This window comes from Diadema antillarum, unplaced genomic scaffold (assembly GCF_040938485.1).
Source record: "Diadema antillarum isolate AM-2024a unplaced genomic scaffold, OU_Dant_1.0 scf00000077, whole genome shotgun sequence".
Taxonomy (NCBI): domain Eukaryota; kingdom Metazoa; phylum Echinodermata; class Echinoidea; order Diadematoida; family Diadematidae; genus Diadema; species Diadema antillarum.
Genome location: NW_027270966.1, coordinates 432831 through 454384, shown reverse-complemented (window position 1 = coordinate 454384; position 21554 = coordinate 432831). Strand labels below are relative to the sequence as shown.

The following is a 21554-nucleotide window of genomic DNA, read 5'->3' as shown; positions in this document are numbered from 1 at the left end:
CTCACTCATAGTATTATCTTAGCTCTATAACTTCTGATTCTAGAGAAGATTTTTGAAGATTCCTTCATTTTGGGGATTTGGGCCCCCCTGGGGGCCCCCTGGGTGGGGCATGGTGCCCATTTTAACAAATTGAGATTCTAACCCCTTAGGGATGCTACCTGCCAAGTTTGGTGAAAATGGGTCATGGGGTTCTAAAGAAGAAGATAAAAATGTACAATTTAGGCCCCATTAGGACCCCTCCTCATCCCCCTCCCCTGGGTCCCAAGGGGGGCACCCCTGATTCTGCCATGAACAAACTTGAAACTACAGTCATCAATGTACTAACTCATAGTACTAACTTAGCTCCATCACTTCTGGTTCTAGAGAAGAAGATTTTTAAAGATTCCTTAATATTGGGGGTTTGGGCCCCCTGGGGGGCCCCTGGGTGGGGCATGGTGCCCATTTTAACAATTGAGTTCCTAACCCCCTAGGGATGCTACCTGCCAAGTTTGGTGAAAATGGGTCATGGGGTTCTCAAGAAGAAGATGAAAATGTACAATTTAGGCCCCATTAGAATCCCTCCCCACCCCCCTCCCCTGGGTCCCAAGGGGGGCACCCCTGATTCTGCCATGAACAAACTTGAAACTACAGTCATCAATGTACTAACTCATAGTATTAACTTAGCTCTATCACTTCTTTTTCTTGAGAAGAAGATTTTTACAGATTCCTTAATTTTGGGGGGTTTGGGCCCCCCTGGGGACCCCCTGGGTGGGTCATGGTGCCCATTTTTACAAATTGAGTTCCTAACCCCCTAGGGATGCTACCTGCCAAGTTTGATGAAAATCGGTCTTGGGGTTTTCAAGAAGAAGATGAAAATGTAAAAAGTTTACGCACGACGCACGACGGACGACAGACGACGCACGATGGATGCAGGACGAAGGGCGATCGCAATAGCTCACTTGAGCCTTTGGCTCAGGTGAGCTAAAAATGGTTTCCACATTCTATATCACAATTACTTTTATTTGGTGAATTAACTGAGTGAAGGTCTTTGAATAATTTCATAGATTGTTGTTTTCTGCACTTTGTATTCTACTTTCATCATGACTACTGTATGTAGGTATATATACCTATATATATAAACATATACAAATATCTATATACATACCTATATATGTGGATGTATAATGTATACATACACGTATGCACATACGATTTTCACTACAAAGAAACATTTTGGAGTTAAGACACATGATTTGCACAAATGTCAGGCAAAAGTAGTAATGTTATTGTTTTTATTTTATTTTTCTTTGCCCTTCTTCCTACCAACAGATATATTTGTCAACCCTATTCAAAATGTGACAATAACGTTTATGGTAAATCATCAGTAGGATGCGTGTTGTTGAGTGATGACCATCTGCGGAAAAAAAAAAGGGAATGGGGAGTGCTAAGGTGTTTCAGCCTGGTAATCTGGACTAGGGCTGTGGCCTCTTAACCTTACGACACTGTCATCCTTGGGCTGGTCGGGGTCAAACTCGTCTGTATCCGAGTCACACATTGTGTAGAGTTGATAGAGGTAGTGGAAGATCTTGGGCTTGGCAGTGCCAGCACTGCGTCTCAACACATCTTTCCGATAACGCTGGAAAACCCCCCACAAGTCACCTATTGGGGATAGAACCAGAATAAACCAACATTTATCACATATGATAATATTAGTTAATTCTCTTCAAACATTGCTGGAGGTAATGAAATCTTCCATTAGGTCAGTGACTTAGTGACAATAATATTGAGTATATATGTTAATATAGACTCTGTGTAAAAGCACAATCATGTGACTACAAAGCTGCATATCATTAAACTTCTAGGTACAAAGACTCCTGTTATAACGAAGTCTCCAAGACTGGCAGTTTTCTTTTGTTATATCGAAATTTTGTTATAACCGAACATATAAACAATAAAAAACATAAAGCCGATCACTTATTTCGTTGTAACCGTAATTTTGTTCTAACCATGTTCGTTATAACAGGAAAACACTGTATCATCTACTAACTTTTAGGGATTTGTGCTTACTCTGACACCTCCCCCCCCCCCCCCCCAGCCATCTGAACCATTTGAACAATTTGCATCCTCTACTCCTAAGAATGAATCCTACCACGTTTGGTTAAAATGGAACCATGAGTTTTGAAGAAAAAGACCAAACTGCAAAGAGTTCACGGGTAATGCATAATGCAAGGAAGACAATACACAAGGGATGGTGGATGGCAAACAATCACAATGACTTGTACATGGTACATGGTACCACTTTGTAGAATTCTCTTCCCTTCATTACTACAGTCACTGCAACTGAATATCTCTGGGATTACTTTCATTGCCTTCACAGTATTTCAGCACATACCACTTATTTGTCTTTCAATATGATAACTTCTCTTTTTTATAAGATCACTGTGTGAAATGATACTATAGAGTAAACAACCCTGTTTGCGGCAGGCCTTGTACAGGGTGTCTATCTGAGGCACGGGCCATTTCATTCATTGATGAAAAGACCCAATCAGGTGTCACTTCCCACAACACTTGCAAGAAACTCCTGCTTGTGTTCTAAAGTGGGACTAGGCACACACAATGTTTGTTAGCTGTTTTATCAATGAATGAAAGTGCCCCTGCTTCAAATAGGGTTGATTACTCTAGGTGAACTGAGAGGTGGGTAAGATGGCATTAGTCTGGTGAGTGAAAAACAGGCATACATACCCACAGTCACAGCTTGTGAGCACAGGAACTCGTGCATGGCTGCCATGTCATCACATAACTCCTTGTCACCAAACGAGAAGTACGCCACATCCCTCCCTGCCATGGCTGCAGCCATCAGCTGTAGCAAGCCTTCAATATCATTACACAGGCAAGGAATAAGAATTACCTTCAAACTCAGTGCATGGAAACAACAGCAACAACAAGGAAAAGTAGAAATTACGCGGTGCGTAACATATGTCCCCGCCGGAAGTAGCATTTTGTAACAAAATGTGCAATATAGGTAAAAAATCAAGGTCAAAGGTCAAAGAAGTCAAAGGTCAAAATTCTGTGTAGAAGTTTTGAAGCCCTCACCTAGTGCCATCACATAAAGCAAATGGAATCGAAATTGGGTTAGAAATGGCGAAGGAGTAGCATTTTGTAGCCAATGTACAATATAGGTCAAAAATCAAGGTCAAAGGTCAAAGAAGACAAAGGTCAAAATTCTGTGTAGAAGTTTTGAAGCCCTCACCTAGTGCTATCACATAAAGCAAACGGAATCGAAATCGGGTTAGAAATGGCGCAGGAGTAGCATTCTGTAGCAAAATGCACAATATAGGTCAAAAATCAAGGTCAAAGGTCAAAGAAGTCAAAGGTCAAAATTCTGTGTAGAAGTTTTGAAGCCCTCAACTAGTGCCATCATATAAAGCAAATGGAATCGAAATCGGGTTAAAAATGGCGAAGGAGTAGCATTTCGTAGCAAAATGTACAATATAGGTAAAAAATCAAGGTCAAAGGTCAAAGAAGTCAAAGGTCAAAATTCTGTGTAGAAGTTTTGAAGCCCTCACCTAGTGCCATCACATAAAGCAAACGGAATCGAAATCGGGTTAGAAATGGCGAAGGAGTAGCATTTTGTAGCAAAATGTACAATATAGGTAAAAAAATCAAGGTCAAAGGTCAAAGAAGTCAAAGGTCAAAATTCTGTGTAGAAGTTTTGAAGCCCTCACCTAGTGCCATCACATAAAGCAAACGGAATCGAAATCGGGTTAGAAATGGCGAAGGAGTAGCATTTTGTAGCAAAATGTACAATATAGGTCAAAGGTCAAGGTCAAAGGTCACGACTGAAATTCTGTGTAGAAGTTTCAAAGCTCCCATGTAGTGCTATCATATAAAGCAAACAGAATCAAAATTGGCTCATAAATGACAGAGAAGTAGCAAATTGAAGATTTTGATCACACACGGACGCACACACGGACACACGGACACACGGACACACGGACGGACGGACAGACGGACGGACGGACACACGGACACACACACGTACGGAGCCCGTTTCATAGTCCCCTGCTCGAACTCGTTCGGCGGGGACAAAAATACATCTTTTACAGGTAGAATATTGCTTGCTGTACCAGTGTTTGTTGTTTTATGTGGAAACTAGAAAAACACTAAGAGAGTGCAGATCTCCACCAAGCAGCTCATTTCCACCCATACATGCATGCTGAAAAACGCCTAATTTCTCAGTGATAAAGAAGCCTTGTGTTTACCTTATTAGCTTCCTGCTACATGGCTCCTCGAGCAGAGCATGCACTTACTAGTGCATGTATATGCAAACCTGAAATACATGCAGCTTGAATTTGTAAGTTCATTGACCCTATTCAAAACAGGCAAAAGATTTAAACAAAATCTTTCAAAAGTTCATTAAAAATTCCTGGATCACTACCAAAATTTAATGATCTGTTCCTTGTCATCATCAAGTTTCCTGTAAGTTTTATCAAAATCCATTCACGTAACAAACAAACTAACAGCAATAAAAGAATAATAATAATAATGAAAAAAACAATATAAAGATATATGTATGTATATATATATATATATATATATATATATATATATATTTATATATTTATATATAACCTTGGCAGTGTTACTAAAAGTTAATCCTGCTAAATTTGATTTGCATTTTGCTCTTTATGCTGTGGACAGAAATTATGATAACGAAAGCCTTGACTTAATAAGGATGACACTCAATACATTTCTCTCTATACATGCATTTTTTTAAACACAACAACTGGCTGTTCAAGATACCTGATGTTTATTCTCTTCATATGAAAGCAAAATAAAGACAAATATTTGCCATGCCATTTCCTGTGCAGGGGTTTCACTGTCAGTATAGATACAGCACTGAAAGAAATCAGCCCAATGTTTTTCTCTTCAAAAGCTTCGATATTCTTTGTTACCCCAATTTTTCTTGATACATTTTAACAGGAAAAAACAACAACATTATTTTGCCCTAGCACATCATGTTAGCATTGCCATTCCATGCTCCTTATCCTTGGGATGAAAATTCATTTCAATCAATTCAATCTAACACTTCTTTATAGAAAACTAACAACAGTCTGATGTGGCTAGGGAGAGTTAACACTGACATCAACAAGGGAAATATAACTTGCCTTTGGTCCTCTTGTCTCCACCAAATGCCCCACAACCCCAGTTGCCCGTGGCAACAGCAGGAAGATGCTCTGGTGCTGCATTGTCACCACAGAAACCACAGTATGCCTGCAAAATGACAAAGTGAATACATCTTCATATGATTAAATAAAATTAACAAAATCAATGAAGAAAACTATGTAAGAATTGGTTATTGGAATTATGTGATACAGGGTGATGAATTTGCAATATCTTCAATATCACCAAAAAAAACCAAAAAAACAAATGGTGGTAAATCCCTGAGGGAAGTATTGTGTTTGTTAAAATTGTTTTTAAAGTGAGAGTAACTGCAGGTCTCTCAAGCCTGTAGAAATTATTCCTTAACCCTAAAAAGACTGGGCTATTTTGGTCGCTCAAAAGACTGGGGGGGGGGGGGGGGGCCTAAAGGGCCCCCCCTTAAGATCTCGGCCGTGGATCGCGCGATCGCCACCGAAATTTGCACAATGGTAGTGTGCGATATAATCTACAAGATCGTATATTTAAATTTTCCAGAATAGTCTTCTTTTATTTTATTTTGATTAATTACGATAATTTATGCAAGAAATCAGACTTTTTGATCTAAATCAGTAAATAAAGCTCCAAAAGTGCTCATTTTGGGTCTAAATATTCTTTGTGGCATTCTTAGCAAATGTACTTGAAAAAAAATTCAGTATCAAAATCAATTTCTTATTTCTTTCATTGTTTTATGAATTTCTTATGTATTTCCTTGTTTTTTCGACCTTCTGTTTTTGTTGTTTTTTCATCGAAATTTGTGGCAGACCCTTTTTGAAGCATAATACCACTAAAACAAATTAATTTTAGCCATTGAGAGTAAAAATAGGCATATTTATATGAACCATGTGAAAAAAACCCAATTTGTATTGACTTTGTACACAAAATCACATTTTTGAGCCATTTTCGGTCTCACGTGCATGTACGAAAGGTTATGTAACTTCAGAACCGTACCCCCGGGCGTCACAAATTTGGTGTCAAAATGTGCGGGAAACTCGAAAGAAAAAAGTCATAGAGCATCGCGGCGAGAGCATTGCGTGTTGCAGAGTAATGGCGCGAAATGTCGAAGGGGGGGGGGCCTTTTAGGCCCCCCCCCCCCCCCCCCCAGTCTTTTTAGGGTTAAATTTCTTTCTTGCATGACTTAATTTTCTTTTTTGCATTTCATCTGTCCCTACAGAGACAGAAGGAAGTGTGATTTAGTTTTGGCACTGTCTTGTTTTCAGGCTTTAATTAAATAATGAAGATCTACATGATACACTGAAATACTTGTGTCATACAAGACAACACCAATGATGTGTATACCTGTCAGTGTTTACACTGCTTCTGTGGAAAAAAAAAGAAAGCGTGCCATTTTTATCGAAACTACAAGGCACTGTATAAATACAGAAGATTCATGCATCTACCTTATTCAATTCCCTTCGTAATAAGTCGGGTCTGAACTGGTCCTCATAGCGACGAATGACAAGGGCATCAACAGCCACGATCTCTGTCTCTCTCCTTCCCCAGCTGTCACTGTTCACATTTGATTATAAACCACAAAGAAAGATTGTTATTACTAACAGAAAAATCTACTTCATACAGAAAACAATTTTGGATGACACTTGAATAATGCATGAAACAGAAAACTGCTGTTTTGGATTAATGGGATGCAGGAATTAATGTCCTCTGTTTTTATGAATCTTTAGCATAATCATGATGATAATATACCACTTGAAAAAAAGTGTGAAAATAACTGGAATTCAGAGCATAAAGCACATACGGGGAGAATAACTCAGTGACAATAGAGTTGCTTGACCATGGTGACAATTTGACAGCACCTACTGGACTTCATAAGTAGCTTATACTGAAATGATCACAATTTACAGTCTCATATCAAGTTTGCACAAAGTTTAGCTGCATTCAAGCTACGTTTATGTTCTTTGAAGTTCTTTCTTCTCCAAATGTGCACTGCCCTACTCTTGTATTGCCGTTTTCATAAAAAAATCCTTAAAAATTGGTATTCTTACATTTGTGACAAGGACTATACATATTGCCGAGCACCAAATACCAAATGTAAAGGCAGTGAGCAAAGGCACATGTATAAAACACAGATACCATGATTATTGCATGTTGATTGTTACTGAAATTGATATACTGAGTGAAAAAGAAAAGAAAAAAAACTTACACAGGGGCAGAGTCTTGAAAGTTTCCCCTCCACTTGAAAGAGTTGCCATAGCCTGAGTAGTTGTTGAATTGTTCTACACCTACATGGAGAGAATGAGATAAACAAATATACATAAAATACAAAGGAAAATTTGCCATAAGGCTTGTCAGATGCTTGAACCTTTTGCATGCTTTGAGTGCCCATTGGTACATAAAACCCCTTGGCACTGTACCCACTGTCCAAAGCCCCTGGCACAGAAAGGGTTAAAAACAGGATCAGAGTCAGCGAAAGTTTCTTTGTTAGTAAAAACTTTCTGAACTGGGCTTCACACTGCTTGAAGAGTCACACTGTCACCAAGCAAGATAAGCAAATAATTAGCATTAATACACTCATGTCACTACCAAAGAAAATGAACTTAATATTCACATATTCATACTTGTTTTGTTTTGTTTTTTTAATCTACATGCTCATGACTTGATGTTGATACTTACCCTTGACAACAATGCATTCGTTTTCATCCAACACTTCAGTGATGAGCCGTGTCACGATAAGTTCAGGACAAATCATGAATCGAATCTCTTCCTGCACGCAGCCAAAGCCAAGCGCTCCGCCACCGATGTACTTATTGGCAAAGTCCATCTGGGAACAAAAAATTGGAAAAATGATTATAAGTGAAAGCATTTCTCAATCAACAATCATCAACAACATAGTGTGAACTAACGTTTATATAACCCTTCTAAAGCTTTGTAAATCGTGTTGCTTGTAAATAATCTTTCAAAATCTGCTTGATCAATTGACTCAACAAATGTTGGTGGTCAAATCTATTCATTCCATGTACACATTTTCATATCATTCATTATTTAAGACATCTCCAAATATCATTATTGCATGGTATGAAACAACAAGGAATCAGGAAAAGGTTTTGTTTGAAAAGTTTCTGATACAAATAGGACACAGAAGCAAATGATGAACTTAAAGCAGATGGTAATTCGACAGATCACATAACCAAATGCCACTTTTAAAGCCATACCTGCAACATTCCATGGCCTTCTTTCTCAATGGTGCCTGCAGCAGCAATGTAGAGCTGGGTGAGGGTTGCTTTGCCTCTTTCCCACCGAGGCAGATCAGACAAAGCTCTGCGAGATATTGTGATGGTTCCTGTTGGCACTGGCAAACACGAACAATAACAAAAATGCAAGGAATACAGCTACCTGTCTTTGATTCAAATACTAATGCAACATTTAAGAGAAAAAGAACAAGGACATGGCTTACACTACTGTAGCAAAAGATCTACTTTATTTTCATTTCAAGTATTTGTAACAAAAACAAGTGCACTACAGTCAGTCCATACAAGGACTGCCCTCAAACCTTCTATAACTTTATCCCTTCACAGCACTCATAATTGTATGTTGCATACCTTGGTGCCGTCAGCTATTAATTATTGGTACTGTCACCTTCTCCTGAAATCAGAACAAACATGCATTCATGGAAATCACAAACATGTACACTCTTTCCTTCTAGACAGCATCAAATGTGATTGAAACCTATGCAACACCAAACTGATGGGACACAAAATGACCAGTGGCAGGAATTTCAGGGTGTTGCTGGTCAGCATCTTCTAATAGAGACAAAGTTATCAATTCTATCCAGAAAGATTATTCACCATTTGTGTGCAAAATACCTTTTTCAGCAACTCTCCTGAAGTAGTTCAGAATGCACTTGAGCTTTTCAATCTTCCTGTGATTTTTGTAACCCTGGCCCATTTCGAAGAGCCTATGGAAATAGAATAGAGAAAGGAATGCAATAATTCAATGGACATTTTAAAAGAGCATACTTTTCTACTCAATAAATCTTGGTAAAGTTCCTTTTTACATGTTGCCTCAAAGGTTATAGAAAACACTAGGTTTGCAGGTCGTCCATCTGTCTGTCCCATCAAGATTTTGTAATTGCAATATAGGAGAATGTTGAGAGGATTTTCGTGGTGCCTGGCCCAGGTATGCTATATGAAGTGTAGATGTGCCAATTAAATTTTAGACAATTACTTGTGTTAACAGTCACAGGTGAAGGTCGAAGGTCAAAGATCAAGACAAAATTTCAGTGTCCTTTGGCCATTTTCAGCTATTACTTAAATGTTAGTGCTATTTTTTCGTAGTAGGAAAGACAGCAAGGAAGCAAAGAAAGTAAATGTGCTACTTGTATGAACACGACAGTAGCAATTGATGGAAAGTCACAAAGGTCAAAGGTCATAGTACTTTGGTTAAACTCATTTTCTCATGCCATAGCTTTAACTATGATTATCAAGTGGTAATGATAATGAGGATTAAAATGGATAACAATATAGTTTTCTGAACTGACAGAGATGAGAGGTCAACATACAAGGTCAAATGTCATTGGGAACAAATGTGTGATGATATCTGCACTAATCTGCATTCCCGACTCCTACGGAAGCTTCCTGCCAAATTTTAGCAGAAACAGAACACAGATGGATGAGAGCAAACCTGTTGAAATTGATGTCTGGAAAACGGGAGTACTCTGATTTCTTCTGCTGGGCATTGCGGCGAGGGAAGGTGCAAAAGAAGGCGTTGGCTAGCAAACTGGCTACTTGCTGCTGAGACAAAGTGATGCTGTGTGTTCTCTGTCTCCTAAGGAGTGGAACTGCCTGTAGCAACATAGAAAGACATCGAACATTATAAAATGGGTTCAAGAATGTAGCCAATAGGAAGCGCTGAAATGAGTTACGTGTGCTTCCTTTATTCTAGTCCCATTGCACTGCGTGTTAAATCCTATTGCATTGCCGATCGTCTGTGCGCGCAGCGGCTCCTTTGAATTGCATGCATACGCGCTGTCAATCCTGTAAACAACTTCTAGTTCGGGCTGCCGGCCGGCCGGCCTTTCTTCCCTTGTGCATGCATATGTGTGGCGTACGTATAAACTCTACTTACGTACACTTTGTACGGTACAGTAGACCAAGCGTTGTGGGACCGGACGCGTACATGGAGTCACTTTGAAGGGCAAATCCAACGATTTAGCAGGTTAATTCTCACGCCGTTTTCAGAGTATGTTGTCTAGTAGGCCTATATGAGGAGTCTATATCAAGTCTTTAAGGTAAAGGGTGCATATTCTATGTAAAATAAGTAAGTTTTCATGCGGGAACTTAAGTGTCCAGAAACCCAACCCCCCATCATACTTATACTGTATGTGCGGGATTTCCGAGTGCGACGTGCGTAAATGTTTGGGACGAACATCTTCGGACGTCTTGACCCACAAAGGTACGTGAAAAACGCTGAAAAATGCTGTTAGTTTTCGAATTTTCGACCCATTTTATAAAACAAATGATGAACAGGATTATTTCGTAGCGTTAGTGGAGGCGTAGCTCACTCTCGGGTATTTACAATGTAGTGCAACATGCACTCGGCTTCGCCTCGTGCATGTTTCACAATTGTAAATACCCTCGAGTGCACTATACGCCTACACTAACGCACTCTATCCTGTGCATCATTTGTATATTATCAGCTTTATCATCACCTCTATACTACACAGTGTCACAAAAGAAACAGCATGATATCATGATTAGGACATACATTTCTTCTACAACAACATAACTGACCTCGACCCTAACCTTAATCCAGAACAGCATGGGGATCACTCATACCTTTTGAAGGTTTTGTGTTCTCTATCTCTATGGATGAGAAAAATAACAGCCATCATTTTTTTCCTTTGTTTGCTGATGTAACATCCACAACCACATATTTATGCCACCTGTCTAAAATGACACATGGGTAATGTAGTTACTAGAGAGAAGTAGAAATACAGCCCCGAAGTAGTTCTTACTTGAGTACAGAGCTTGGGAAGCCGAAGTGCAAGTTGGACCATTGCGGGCAGAATCTTGTCAAAGAACAGTGTGGTCTCCTCCACATCTAGCACTTCTGTGAACAGAACATGAAGTGCTCGGAAATTCCACCGCTGACTGTACCTCGCATTGTAAGTCAAAATGGCCTCCTAAAATGATAATCAGTACAGGTAAGAAAGCATGATTATTCACTCGATTAAGTCCACAGGCATTTGTTGATATTTGACTAGTTATTGACTCAATGAAAAATGCTCATAAAATTGAGTTTTGTTTATGGTTTCTGAAAAATGTAACGAACAACCTTTTGTCGTATTGTAACTTGTTAAATACATGTCTCATTAATATGCATACTAAAACCAGACAAAGAGATGTATAGTAATTACTACAGCTGTACGTGCAGTTTATTGTCTCTTAAAAGGATTTGGTTCTTAAACATGGACAATGAAACAGTTAATTCACTCTCAGCCAAACCTTTGGTAATATGAATTTCTTATGTAAGTGGCAAAGCTGAACTGCAAAAGTAGAGTAACATTTGTATCAGACCAGCCACCTAACAGAACAAAAACAAAACAATATAACAAGATGAATATTTGGAGAGGTCTCCAGCAACCTTGTGAGTAGTTGGAGGAAAAGCAGTGCTTGATTTAGATCTTAGTAGTGCAGTGTATGTAGGATGAATGTAAATTCATTTTGTGTACTTTTTATAAAAAACAGATTGAATTTGACATATTTTATGTGCAGTACCTCTAAATCCAGTGAGTTCTTGATTCCACTAAGCAAGGTGGCTTCTATCAGTTCCCATCTGCTCTGAACCTTTTTGAGGCCTTCCTGTGTGAAATGATTGTGGAAAACACAAGATAACAAACTGAAGTTGAAACTCACTCCTTGCAGCACCTAGTTAGGAATGCACTAGGTGCAGTTCCTTGTGAAATGTATCTTTGCCATTCTTAATGGAGTACATTTTATTTTAGCATTGGCATCTAATGAATGAGTTACTACTAAATAGAACATAGCAAAATACAAACATCAGAACTGAATAACCAATAGTACACTGTCCCAAACATGTCCATCAAAATGATGGCATGTTCATGACAACAGCAGAATGGCAATATCCAGGTTTGATAATCAGAAGCTACATGTACTTGTATTTGGAGTACGAGTAAATGTACATTTCCACATATAAATTCAAGAGATGATGGTCCAACAACTAAAGGCATGTACACAGAGCAAGTAAAAGGAAGTGGCACCAAGTCTGCATGTATGTGATTTAAAGGTATGTCATAAACACACATAATGTACATCCATTGAGAACCTGCTGTTGGAAAGGAATTTAAGCATGACTTCAGACTCTCAAATGTTAACTTATCGTCATTGGGTATATCACTGTCAAAAGAAAGAAAGAAGACAGAGACATACAGATATATCCATTTATCAAAACCAATGTATGTATAGTTGTCGTACAACGCAACTGATTGACTTATTGCCCTACATTGTTGTAAATAGTTTCATTAATTTTATTAATTTGAATAAAGTTGTCATAAATGTTGTGCACTGCACAATGCAGTGATACATGAGGAAAGCCAAAACTCAAACTGCAATGAACTTATCTTATCATGAACATGTGTATGCCTACCACTGAAAACAGTGCACTACCAGTACACAAACCACCACTCACTAGTTTCAAGCACAAGGTGCTAAAACCAGGGGAAGCAGCAGCGCTCGAAATACCCATCGGCCATCAGCAATTTGCTGCCATGCCCCTCTCACTGGCCGAAATTCCTCTTTTAAAATCACACCATTCACAGCCACAATACTTTCATTTATACTCATTTGTGCCCCTTCGAGTGGATTTGTGAACACCTCAAAAAAGTGGCCTTGACCCGAATTTAATGAAATTCGAGGCCCGACTAAGCACGAGCCTTCTTACCTGGTTCTCCACTGGGTAGAGGTTGTCTGGTGAGCAAGGCATCCGTACATGCTCACTGTCCCATCTGTCATCATACTCCTCAGGGCTTGGTTGGGGCGGGACAACTCCTTTTGAATTGGGCTGAGGAAAAGATGTAGAATGTAAGGCCCAAGTAAATCAAAGCTCTGTTCATTGAATAAACGTGTCTTTCAAAAAACAACAACAACAACAGACGGAGACACAACAAAGCCCAAAAAACAATGAACAAGCAAATCTGTACAATGATTTATAGACAAGGTTTGAAGTGATAACAAATATGCTAAAACACATGTGAACATAAAAGTGAAGTGAGGTGTGCTATCATTGATTGTGACAGTTTCGACTTTAGACCACTGATATACAAAATTATATCAACAACTGAAAACTTCCCAAGTTAATTTTCTATGTATGTGATATAAGAAAGACAGGCATCAAGTGTCTCATGGACAAATCATCATTTAAGCATTAGAGCCAAACAGTCATATAAACAAGGAAAAGTAGAAATTACGCGGTGCGTAAAATATGTCCCCGCCGGAAGTAGCATTTAGTAGCAAAATGTACAATATCGGTAAAAAATCAAGGTCAAAGGTCAAAGAAGTCAAAGGTCAAATTCTGTGTAGAAGTTTTGAAGCCCTCACCTAGTGCCATCACAAAAAGCAAACGGAATCGAAATCGGGCTAGAAATGGCAAAGGAGTAGCATTTTGTAGCCAATGTACAATATAGGTCAAAGGTCAAAGAAGTCAAAGGTCAAAATTCTGTGTAGAAGTTTTGAAGCCCTCACCTAGTGCCTTCACAAAAAGCAAACGGAATCGAAATCGGGTTAGAAATGGCGAAGGAGTAGCATTTTGCAGCCAATGTACAATATAGGTCAAAAATCAAGGTCAAAGGTCAAAATTCTGTGTAGAAGTTTTGAAGCCCTCACCTAGTGCCATCACATAAAGCAAACGGAATCGAAATCGGGTTAGAAATGGCAAAGGAGGAGCATTTTGTAGCCAATGTACAATATAGGTCAAAAATCAAGGTCAAAGGTCAAAGAAGTCAAGGGTCAAAATTCTGTGTAGAAGTTTTGAAGCCCTCACCTACAGACTGTAGTGCCATCACATAAAGCAAACGGAAATGAAATTGGGTTAGAAATGGCAAAGGAGTAGCATTTTGTAGCAAAATGTACAATATAGGTCAAAAATCAAGGTCAAAGGTCAAAGAAGTCAAAGGTCAAAATTCTGTGTAGAAGTTTTGAAGCCCTCACCTAGTGCCATCACATAAAGCAAACGGAATCGAAATCGGGTTAGAAATGGCGAAGGAGTAGCATTTTGAAGCAAAATGTACAATATAGGTCAAAGGTCAAGGTCAAAGGTCACAACTGAAATTCTGCGTAGAAGTTTGAAAGCTCCCATGTAGTGCTATCATATAAAGCAAACAGAATCAAAATTGGCTCTTAAATGACAGAGAAGTAGCAAATTGAACATTTTGATCACACACGGACGCACAGACAGACAGACGGACGGACAGACAGACGGACACACGGACACACACACGTACGGAGCCCGTTTCATAGTCCCCTGCTCGAACTCGTTCGGCGGGGACAATTACACAAAAAAGAAAGAAAGGAAGGAAAATCCTACAAAAACTTTCCAATGTACAGTGTACACTGTACCCGACAGCACGTAACATCCGGAAAAATTGCAAATATGTAATACTGTAAAAGTGGATATTTTCGCTTGACTAATTTTTCGCGCTTGGCTGGGTAAGAAGAGTTTTGCGTTTTTTTAATTCCGCGGAAGCAAGACACCACGCACAGGAACATATGGCAAGTAAAAATATTCGCATGCTTTTATTTTCGTGCTAGTTTCTGGTTGCATGAAATGCGTGAAAATTTCAACACCTCGAATATTTCCACTTTTACAGTAACGGAGGACGAGGCTTACCTGTATGAGGACAGAGTGGTCAGTGGATGGCCTTAATTCAGGTAATGGTGGCAGACATCCCGGTGCTCTATTTAAGTCTGAGATCGGACAACCCTTCCAATAGGTTTCTTCTTCTTCTTCCTCCTCCTTTGATCTTTTTGCAGTTGTTGGCTCCTCAACACTATGCTCAGAACTTGGGGGGGGGGGGATAAAAACACAGACTTTGTAGAATGGGTGTGTTGGAAGTTCCAGAGATTGTTTTCATGACAGGAAAACATGAGATCCTCCAAATAATTGTTAGCTGTGTCGTGCAAATGCCCTGATAATCATTTACCTGCATACACACAAAATATCAGTTGAGTTCAGCAAACTACCATGTGCAAGTGAAGAAATATTCTCCTTCGCAGATACACAAGCTGTTTATGGAATGCAATTACATTTTTTGTGTATTATATTGCAATGACATCATTAAAAAAAAAATATTTAGGAGGACCAATTGATGTTTCGAAATTCAATTTATGGATTATGTATAAATAACTCTACGGTAATTGCAGAATTTTGAGGTATCTTACTGACAACACACATTCATCTACAATCATTAGAGGTGATAAGCACAATCAGGTTATGCAATCATGACTTTCTCACTTTAAAAAATTGTAACTTCTAAAAGAATGCACCAACTGACTTAAAAATTCACATGCAGCATGCTAAGACATCAGTAATCACATGTGGTAAGACAACAGCTAATTTCTTATTCAAATTCAACAAATTTGTAAAAATATTCGCATGCTTTTATTTATTTTCTCATTTACTGTTAATTATTAAAGATTAATTACCAAAAAGTCCCCCAAAACCCACGTAATGCGTCAAAAAAAGCGTTTTACAACTTACGTAAAATCAAGATTGAGGTCCATATTTTAAGTCTACCCCTATGTGTTTGGTATCAAATTAATGGATTTTTTCCTGGCATTGCTTGCATGCAATAAAAAACAGTGGTTCTTTCAGCTGGAGAAAGTTATAAGGTCTGAAGTCCCATCCTGGTAGGAGTGTAATGCTGGCTTATTTTTGTGACATTGTGACCTTTTAACCCATGCTGTACAGCTATACATGGAGAAACAGCTTATTTTTGTTTTTCCTGAAAGTACTGAAGACACACTACAATATGGTGCACTGTTTGCCAATAAATGTTCAGCTAGTTTTGAGTTTTGAGCCATTTTCAAATGCTGAGTAAAATGAGTGCAGCCGTTTTTCAGTATTTTCAGTGAGGTATATCCTAATTTGACTACTTCAAAAAATTTTTTCCCCTTATTGAATATCCTTGTTTTCTTAACCATGAATTGTACATATGTAGAAATCTATTGTGTGAAAATTTTAGCAAATTTGAGCAATAGGAACTTATTTTTTTATATTTTTACAAATTGCTGAACATAAAAAAGTACGATACATGCCCATGTTATACTGCATGAAGGTCATATGATAAGTGTTCAGTGTTCATATTTCAATGCTTGTTCAATTACTAAAGATATCATAAGCAAAAACATAGTATTTTGGCTTAATATGTCATTGTTTGAGTGTCACAGCTTGGATATCAACTCAAGTCATCATAAATCTCACATTCATTCTTCTGTGTTTACAAATATGAGAATTGATCCAAACACTGTGCGCACATTCAAGGTCAAACTGTACAGATAATTTTTTGATGAAAAATATAATATCTTTCAAAGTACCAGCCGTAATTTCATAAAAATTTGTAATAATGGCTACTATATGTCTGTTACCTATTCCTGAAAGTTTCGCCTCTTAACTCTTTGGCAAAAGTGAAATATGATAAAATATGTAAAAGTGGTTTTATTTGAATTCAAAATAATGCCTACAAAATTGATCACCCATTTCGAGAAGTGAAAATATGAAATTCATTCATATTTTGTGATATGTAATGGCTATGTGCTGGTGGTGAATGAAAGGGATATTTATCAGGAATATCTAACAGCAATATCAGATGAAAAAAACATTCTCCTTTTTTTGGATGAATTTTTCCAATATATTAGTCATTTCAATGTAATTCGACACCCCTAATTTAAATGCTAATTTATGCGCAGTTTAATGCAAAATTTTGACTCTTTGTTTACATGAAATGAAAATTTGAACACTCAGCTACAACAAACAACAAAAAAAGCATTTTCACCAAGTTTTTTCATTTTTGCCCTGTTACACAATTGCATACCCTGATTGTGCTATTGACCTAGAGTCAAACACAAGTTTTTGATACCTACTCTGTAAACAAAGGCTGCGATCCATCATACTCCAGTGTTGGACTCATTTCCACATTTTGCCACGCATCTCTCTCTTCGAATCCCTCTCTTGACTCATCTCCATCATCAAAGCCTCCTTCTGCATTAACGGGGCTCACGGGGCAACCCTCCCTTGAGGTGGACGGAATATTTCTGTTGTGCCGATCATGCATTTCTGCGTCTTCAGTTCCAGTTTCGAACATGTTTTCACGTAGGCGCATCCTACCGTGTGTTCTCTCAACAGCCTCAGCAGTATCAGAGCCGTGAGTTCTTTTCCAAGCAAGATTTCCAGATGCTGATGGGCTGACTGCCAAATCATCAGTCTTTGATGAAGTCTTTGAGGCAGCGTCCCTGATGCCTGGTCCATGTGCTTCCTCGGGGGTACAGCTCCTTTCTGGCTGTGAATCTTCTTGATTGTGAGGAGGTGTTGTCCAAGGTGAGTGGGCTTTCCTGAGTGAATGTGACAGATGTGATTCAATCAAATACTATTCCAGCAATACATATATATCTATCAAGCACACGAGTAAAGCATGTTGCTGAATGAAAATGAAACGCCATATTACTGGTATGCACACAAGCATGTTTTAGTGATAACCAACGTTGTCTTTTTATCATATTTCAATTTAAAATATTACATACTTTTTGTGAAACATCATTTGAATTACAATCAAGAATGAAATGCTGTGATGATGTAATCCTCATTAGTCTCCACCTGAAGCTGTATTACAAAGTTGCTTATCTCCATTTGACACCTCGTCTGGTTCTGTTTTGCAACATACACTACCTTAACAATTATTCAAAATGAAAGATATTTAGAATCATCACACTGTCAGACAAAATAAAGTACATTACAATATTTAATACTCATAAATGACACTGATTAATTCTTAAAAGAAATATGTAACTGAAGTTTTACTTAAAGGGAAAGATCATTAGTGTGGGAAAGATTGCGCTCTGGATATTGAACTACTAAGACAGAAGGAATGAAAACTACTAAATGCACTAATGAAGGAATGATTACTTTCAAATATTGGTGACATTTGTTTACGAAAAATGGGTTCACAAATGGCTAAAATATCAACAGAATATATATCAAATTTTGTACGTGGGTGTCATATGAAATCTCCACACATGTAACCACTGAGATTTGTGTAAAGTTTATGCCACAGTGTGTGCAAACCACTATGCGCCATTGAGCCAAGAAAATCGGGGTAGGTGGTCTGTAATGCGGGTAGAAGGTGGCAGTTGATATGTGATCACTTGAATTATTTTACTAACAAGGCAAGTGCCAAATTGTGTCTCGCCCATTCGCGTACAAGAAATTAATATTTTTCTAACTCCCAGAAGTTCATTGACCCACCTATGACCTTTGACCTCGTGGTGACCTTCAACTCCACAAGGGACATTTACCATCCAAGTTTGGTCACAAACGGACATAGGGATCAAAAGTAATGAGCCACAATCGAAACGCGCCCTAAAAACTCAACATTGGGCCCTTAAAGTTTGTCGACCCCTGTCTGTGACCTTTGACCTTGTGATGACCTTCACCTCCCCAAGGGACATCTACCGTCCAAGTTTGGTCACAAACGGAGAGATACTTCAAAAGTTACGATCCATAAACGAAGCGCGCCCTAAAAACTTAACATTGGGCCCTAAAGTTCATTGACCTCTGCCTGTAACCTTTGACCTTGAGGTGCCCTTCATGTTTAATAAAATGTGTAATTTTGCATATCCACTCTTCCCGCCAAGTCTAATTGAAATTGAAATCCTCAGTAGAGAGTTATTCAAGTTTTTGTAGTGTTAGGGACAGACGATGGACGGACGGACGACGGACGGATGGACGACGGACGGACGGAAGGGACGACAGACGGACAGACGCCACAGGCGATCCCTTAGTCTCCCCACACCTCCGGTGGGCTCAACAAAAATCACAGGAAAACATGACTAGAATACCAGATGATCTCACTCATATATCTTTCTATGCAAGCTGGAAATATGAGACTATTTTTCATCAGTTTCATGCCAATTTTTGTTTTGCTGACACTACTGATCATTACTTTCAAGGAATACAAAGTGTATACAGAAGCAAGTGCATTTATTTTGATAATGATATCACTATCCATACTTGCGTCTCTCTGCCGCATCTGCGATCATATCTCTCCTCCTCTGAAGGTCTGCTTTATCTTCTGCACTCATCTGAAGACTCATCTCTTCTAGTGGCAGCTCCTCTTCCTCCACGGCTGTAAAGGCAGATCACACACACACACACAAAAATAAAACAGGAATGCTCAGAGGCTTTAATTAGATTGTGAAAGTATGATTAACACCATCATTGAGAAGCTGATGAATATCAATTTATCTATATCTGTAGACATAACAACGGGTTCGACACTAGCAGTGGTCCAGAGGCCCAGGGCCACTAAAACTGATGTTGGGCCACCAAATTTCTAAAAAAGGCTATCTTTGGTGGCCCCACCAGGCAGTTAAAGGACAAGTTCACCTTCATAAACATAAGGATTGAGAGAATGCAACAATATTAGTAGAACACATCAGTGAAAGTTTGAGGAAAATTGGACAATCGATGCAAAAGTTATGAATTTTTAAAATTTTTGTTTTGGAACCGCTGGATGAGGAGACTACTACAGCTTGTGAGTCATATGCGTACAACAGTATAAAGAAAATGTAAAAGAAAATTCAACATATTTTCACTTTTTTCGCATAATAACAGAGCTCTTGACTTGCCTCTTTCTAAAGGCAGGGGGAATAATATTGCCCATAACATTTGTCGGTAACGAGTCAGGGGAATGTGTACTTTTTTCAAAAGATGGAATTTTGTGAAATTCTCTTTATATTTTCCTTATATTGTTGTACGCAAGTTATTCATACACTGCAGTAGTCTTCTCATCCAGCGGTTGCTGCACAAAAATTTTAAAAATTCATAACTTTTGAACGGATTGTCTGATTTTCCTCAAACTTTCAATGATGTGTTCTACTAATATTGCTACATTCTCTCAATCCTTATGTTTATAAAGGTGAACTTGTCCTTTAAAATTCAGAATGATTTTTTTTTTTTAATATTTCCTTTTATTTCAGGCCACCAAAATTTCAAATCAAGATTGTCAAATGAGTCACCAGAGCAGAAAGTTAGTGTCAAGCCCTGTTACATATACATGTATACAGGAATGAGAGGTAATGAAAGAGATCAAGGGAGAGATTGTGATTTTTATATTCATACATTCACATTACATCATATACAGTAGTAATACCATTACATGAGAGGAGAACACTGCTTCTTTATCACCTTAGATAAGTAATTCCACAAGAAAAAGCAAGATGCTACAGAAACTGCATGCATGTGATTTCTCTTTTTAACTACCAAAACGACGATTCGAATGGGAGAGTTTCAAGTAGGCCTGAATATATGTATTTAGGGTCAAATATTGGCTGATTTCATTTTTTTTTAATTCTGTTGTACCAAGTATGCAAATCTGGTGGTTATTTAGCAATATCTAAAAATTTGCTAGTTATAAAGTGCAGCAGAGTTTAAAGATCACAGGACAACTTGCAGTCAAACACAAATCATTTTTTTTTATTTTTGTAAATCCGTATTATCCTTAAAGTCTCCTGTATGAATCCAATGAACAAAGAAAGAAGTGTACAAACTTCAATGATATATTCTGTAGAACTCAAATGTCACGAGAACATTAACCAAGAATAGATATCCCTGGCTTCAAAGGGGAACTATATACCCCAAGCTATGAAGAACAATTTAATGAACAATGAATGAACTACCCATTGTATCAAAACAGATGTTACATATCATAAAGATAACTTAATATTCATATGTACCATCATCTTTCATTATAATATCACCTCTTATATTCTTGCTCCCAGGTGAGAAATGGGCATCTAATGTGGACTGTCTAAATCTCTTGGCAGATCCTTCCCTCTCCCTGCCTCTTTTCTTGGACATTATCGATGAGCAGTCATCTACATGTATCAGTGATGAGCAATGATTCTCCTGATTGGACTGGAAGAGATCACCAAACGGTCATTCTAGCTCAGCCAGCCTTGCCGCCAGTGCAGTCATATACATGTGCATGTACTACAAAGAATAAAAGAGAAGTAGGGGTAAAATTGACAATTAACAGAATTAAGTTAACAATAGTACGGTTGTATATGGTATCTTGATAACAAGAGACATGCTCCAACTTATCCCTCTGCTTCAATGAACTCACTTTTTAG

General features: G+C 38.3%; 1 protein-coding gene across 1 annotated transcript; it reads right to left on the bottom strand.

The window, feature by feature from the left end:
• Positions 1-1298: 1298 nt before the first annotated feature.
• On the bottom strand, positions 1299-21404 carry LOC139717556 (poly(ADP-ribose) glycohydrolase-like). Its single transcript, XM_071629064.1, has 16 exons — positions 21183-21404; positions 19435-19549; positions 17292-17759; positions 15040-15211; positions 13096-13215; positions 11913-11996; positions 11150-11317; positions 9817-9977; positions 9000-9091; positions 8349-8485; positions 7810-7957; positions 7340-7418; positions 6579-6687; positions 5148-5253; positions 2722-2850; positions 1299-1638 (listed from the first exon to the last, which is right to left on the bottom strand). Exons 1-16 carry the CDS (start codon positions 21280-21282, stop codon positions 1424-1426), a joined length of 2403 nt encoding a protein of 800 aa, XP_071485165.1. The 5' UTR covers positions 21283-21404; the 3' UTR covers positions 1299-1423.
• Positions 21405-21554: the final 150 nt, after the last annotated feature.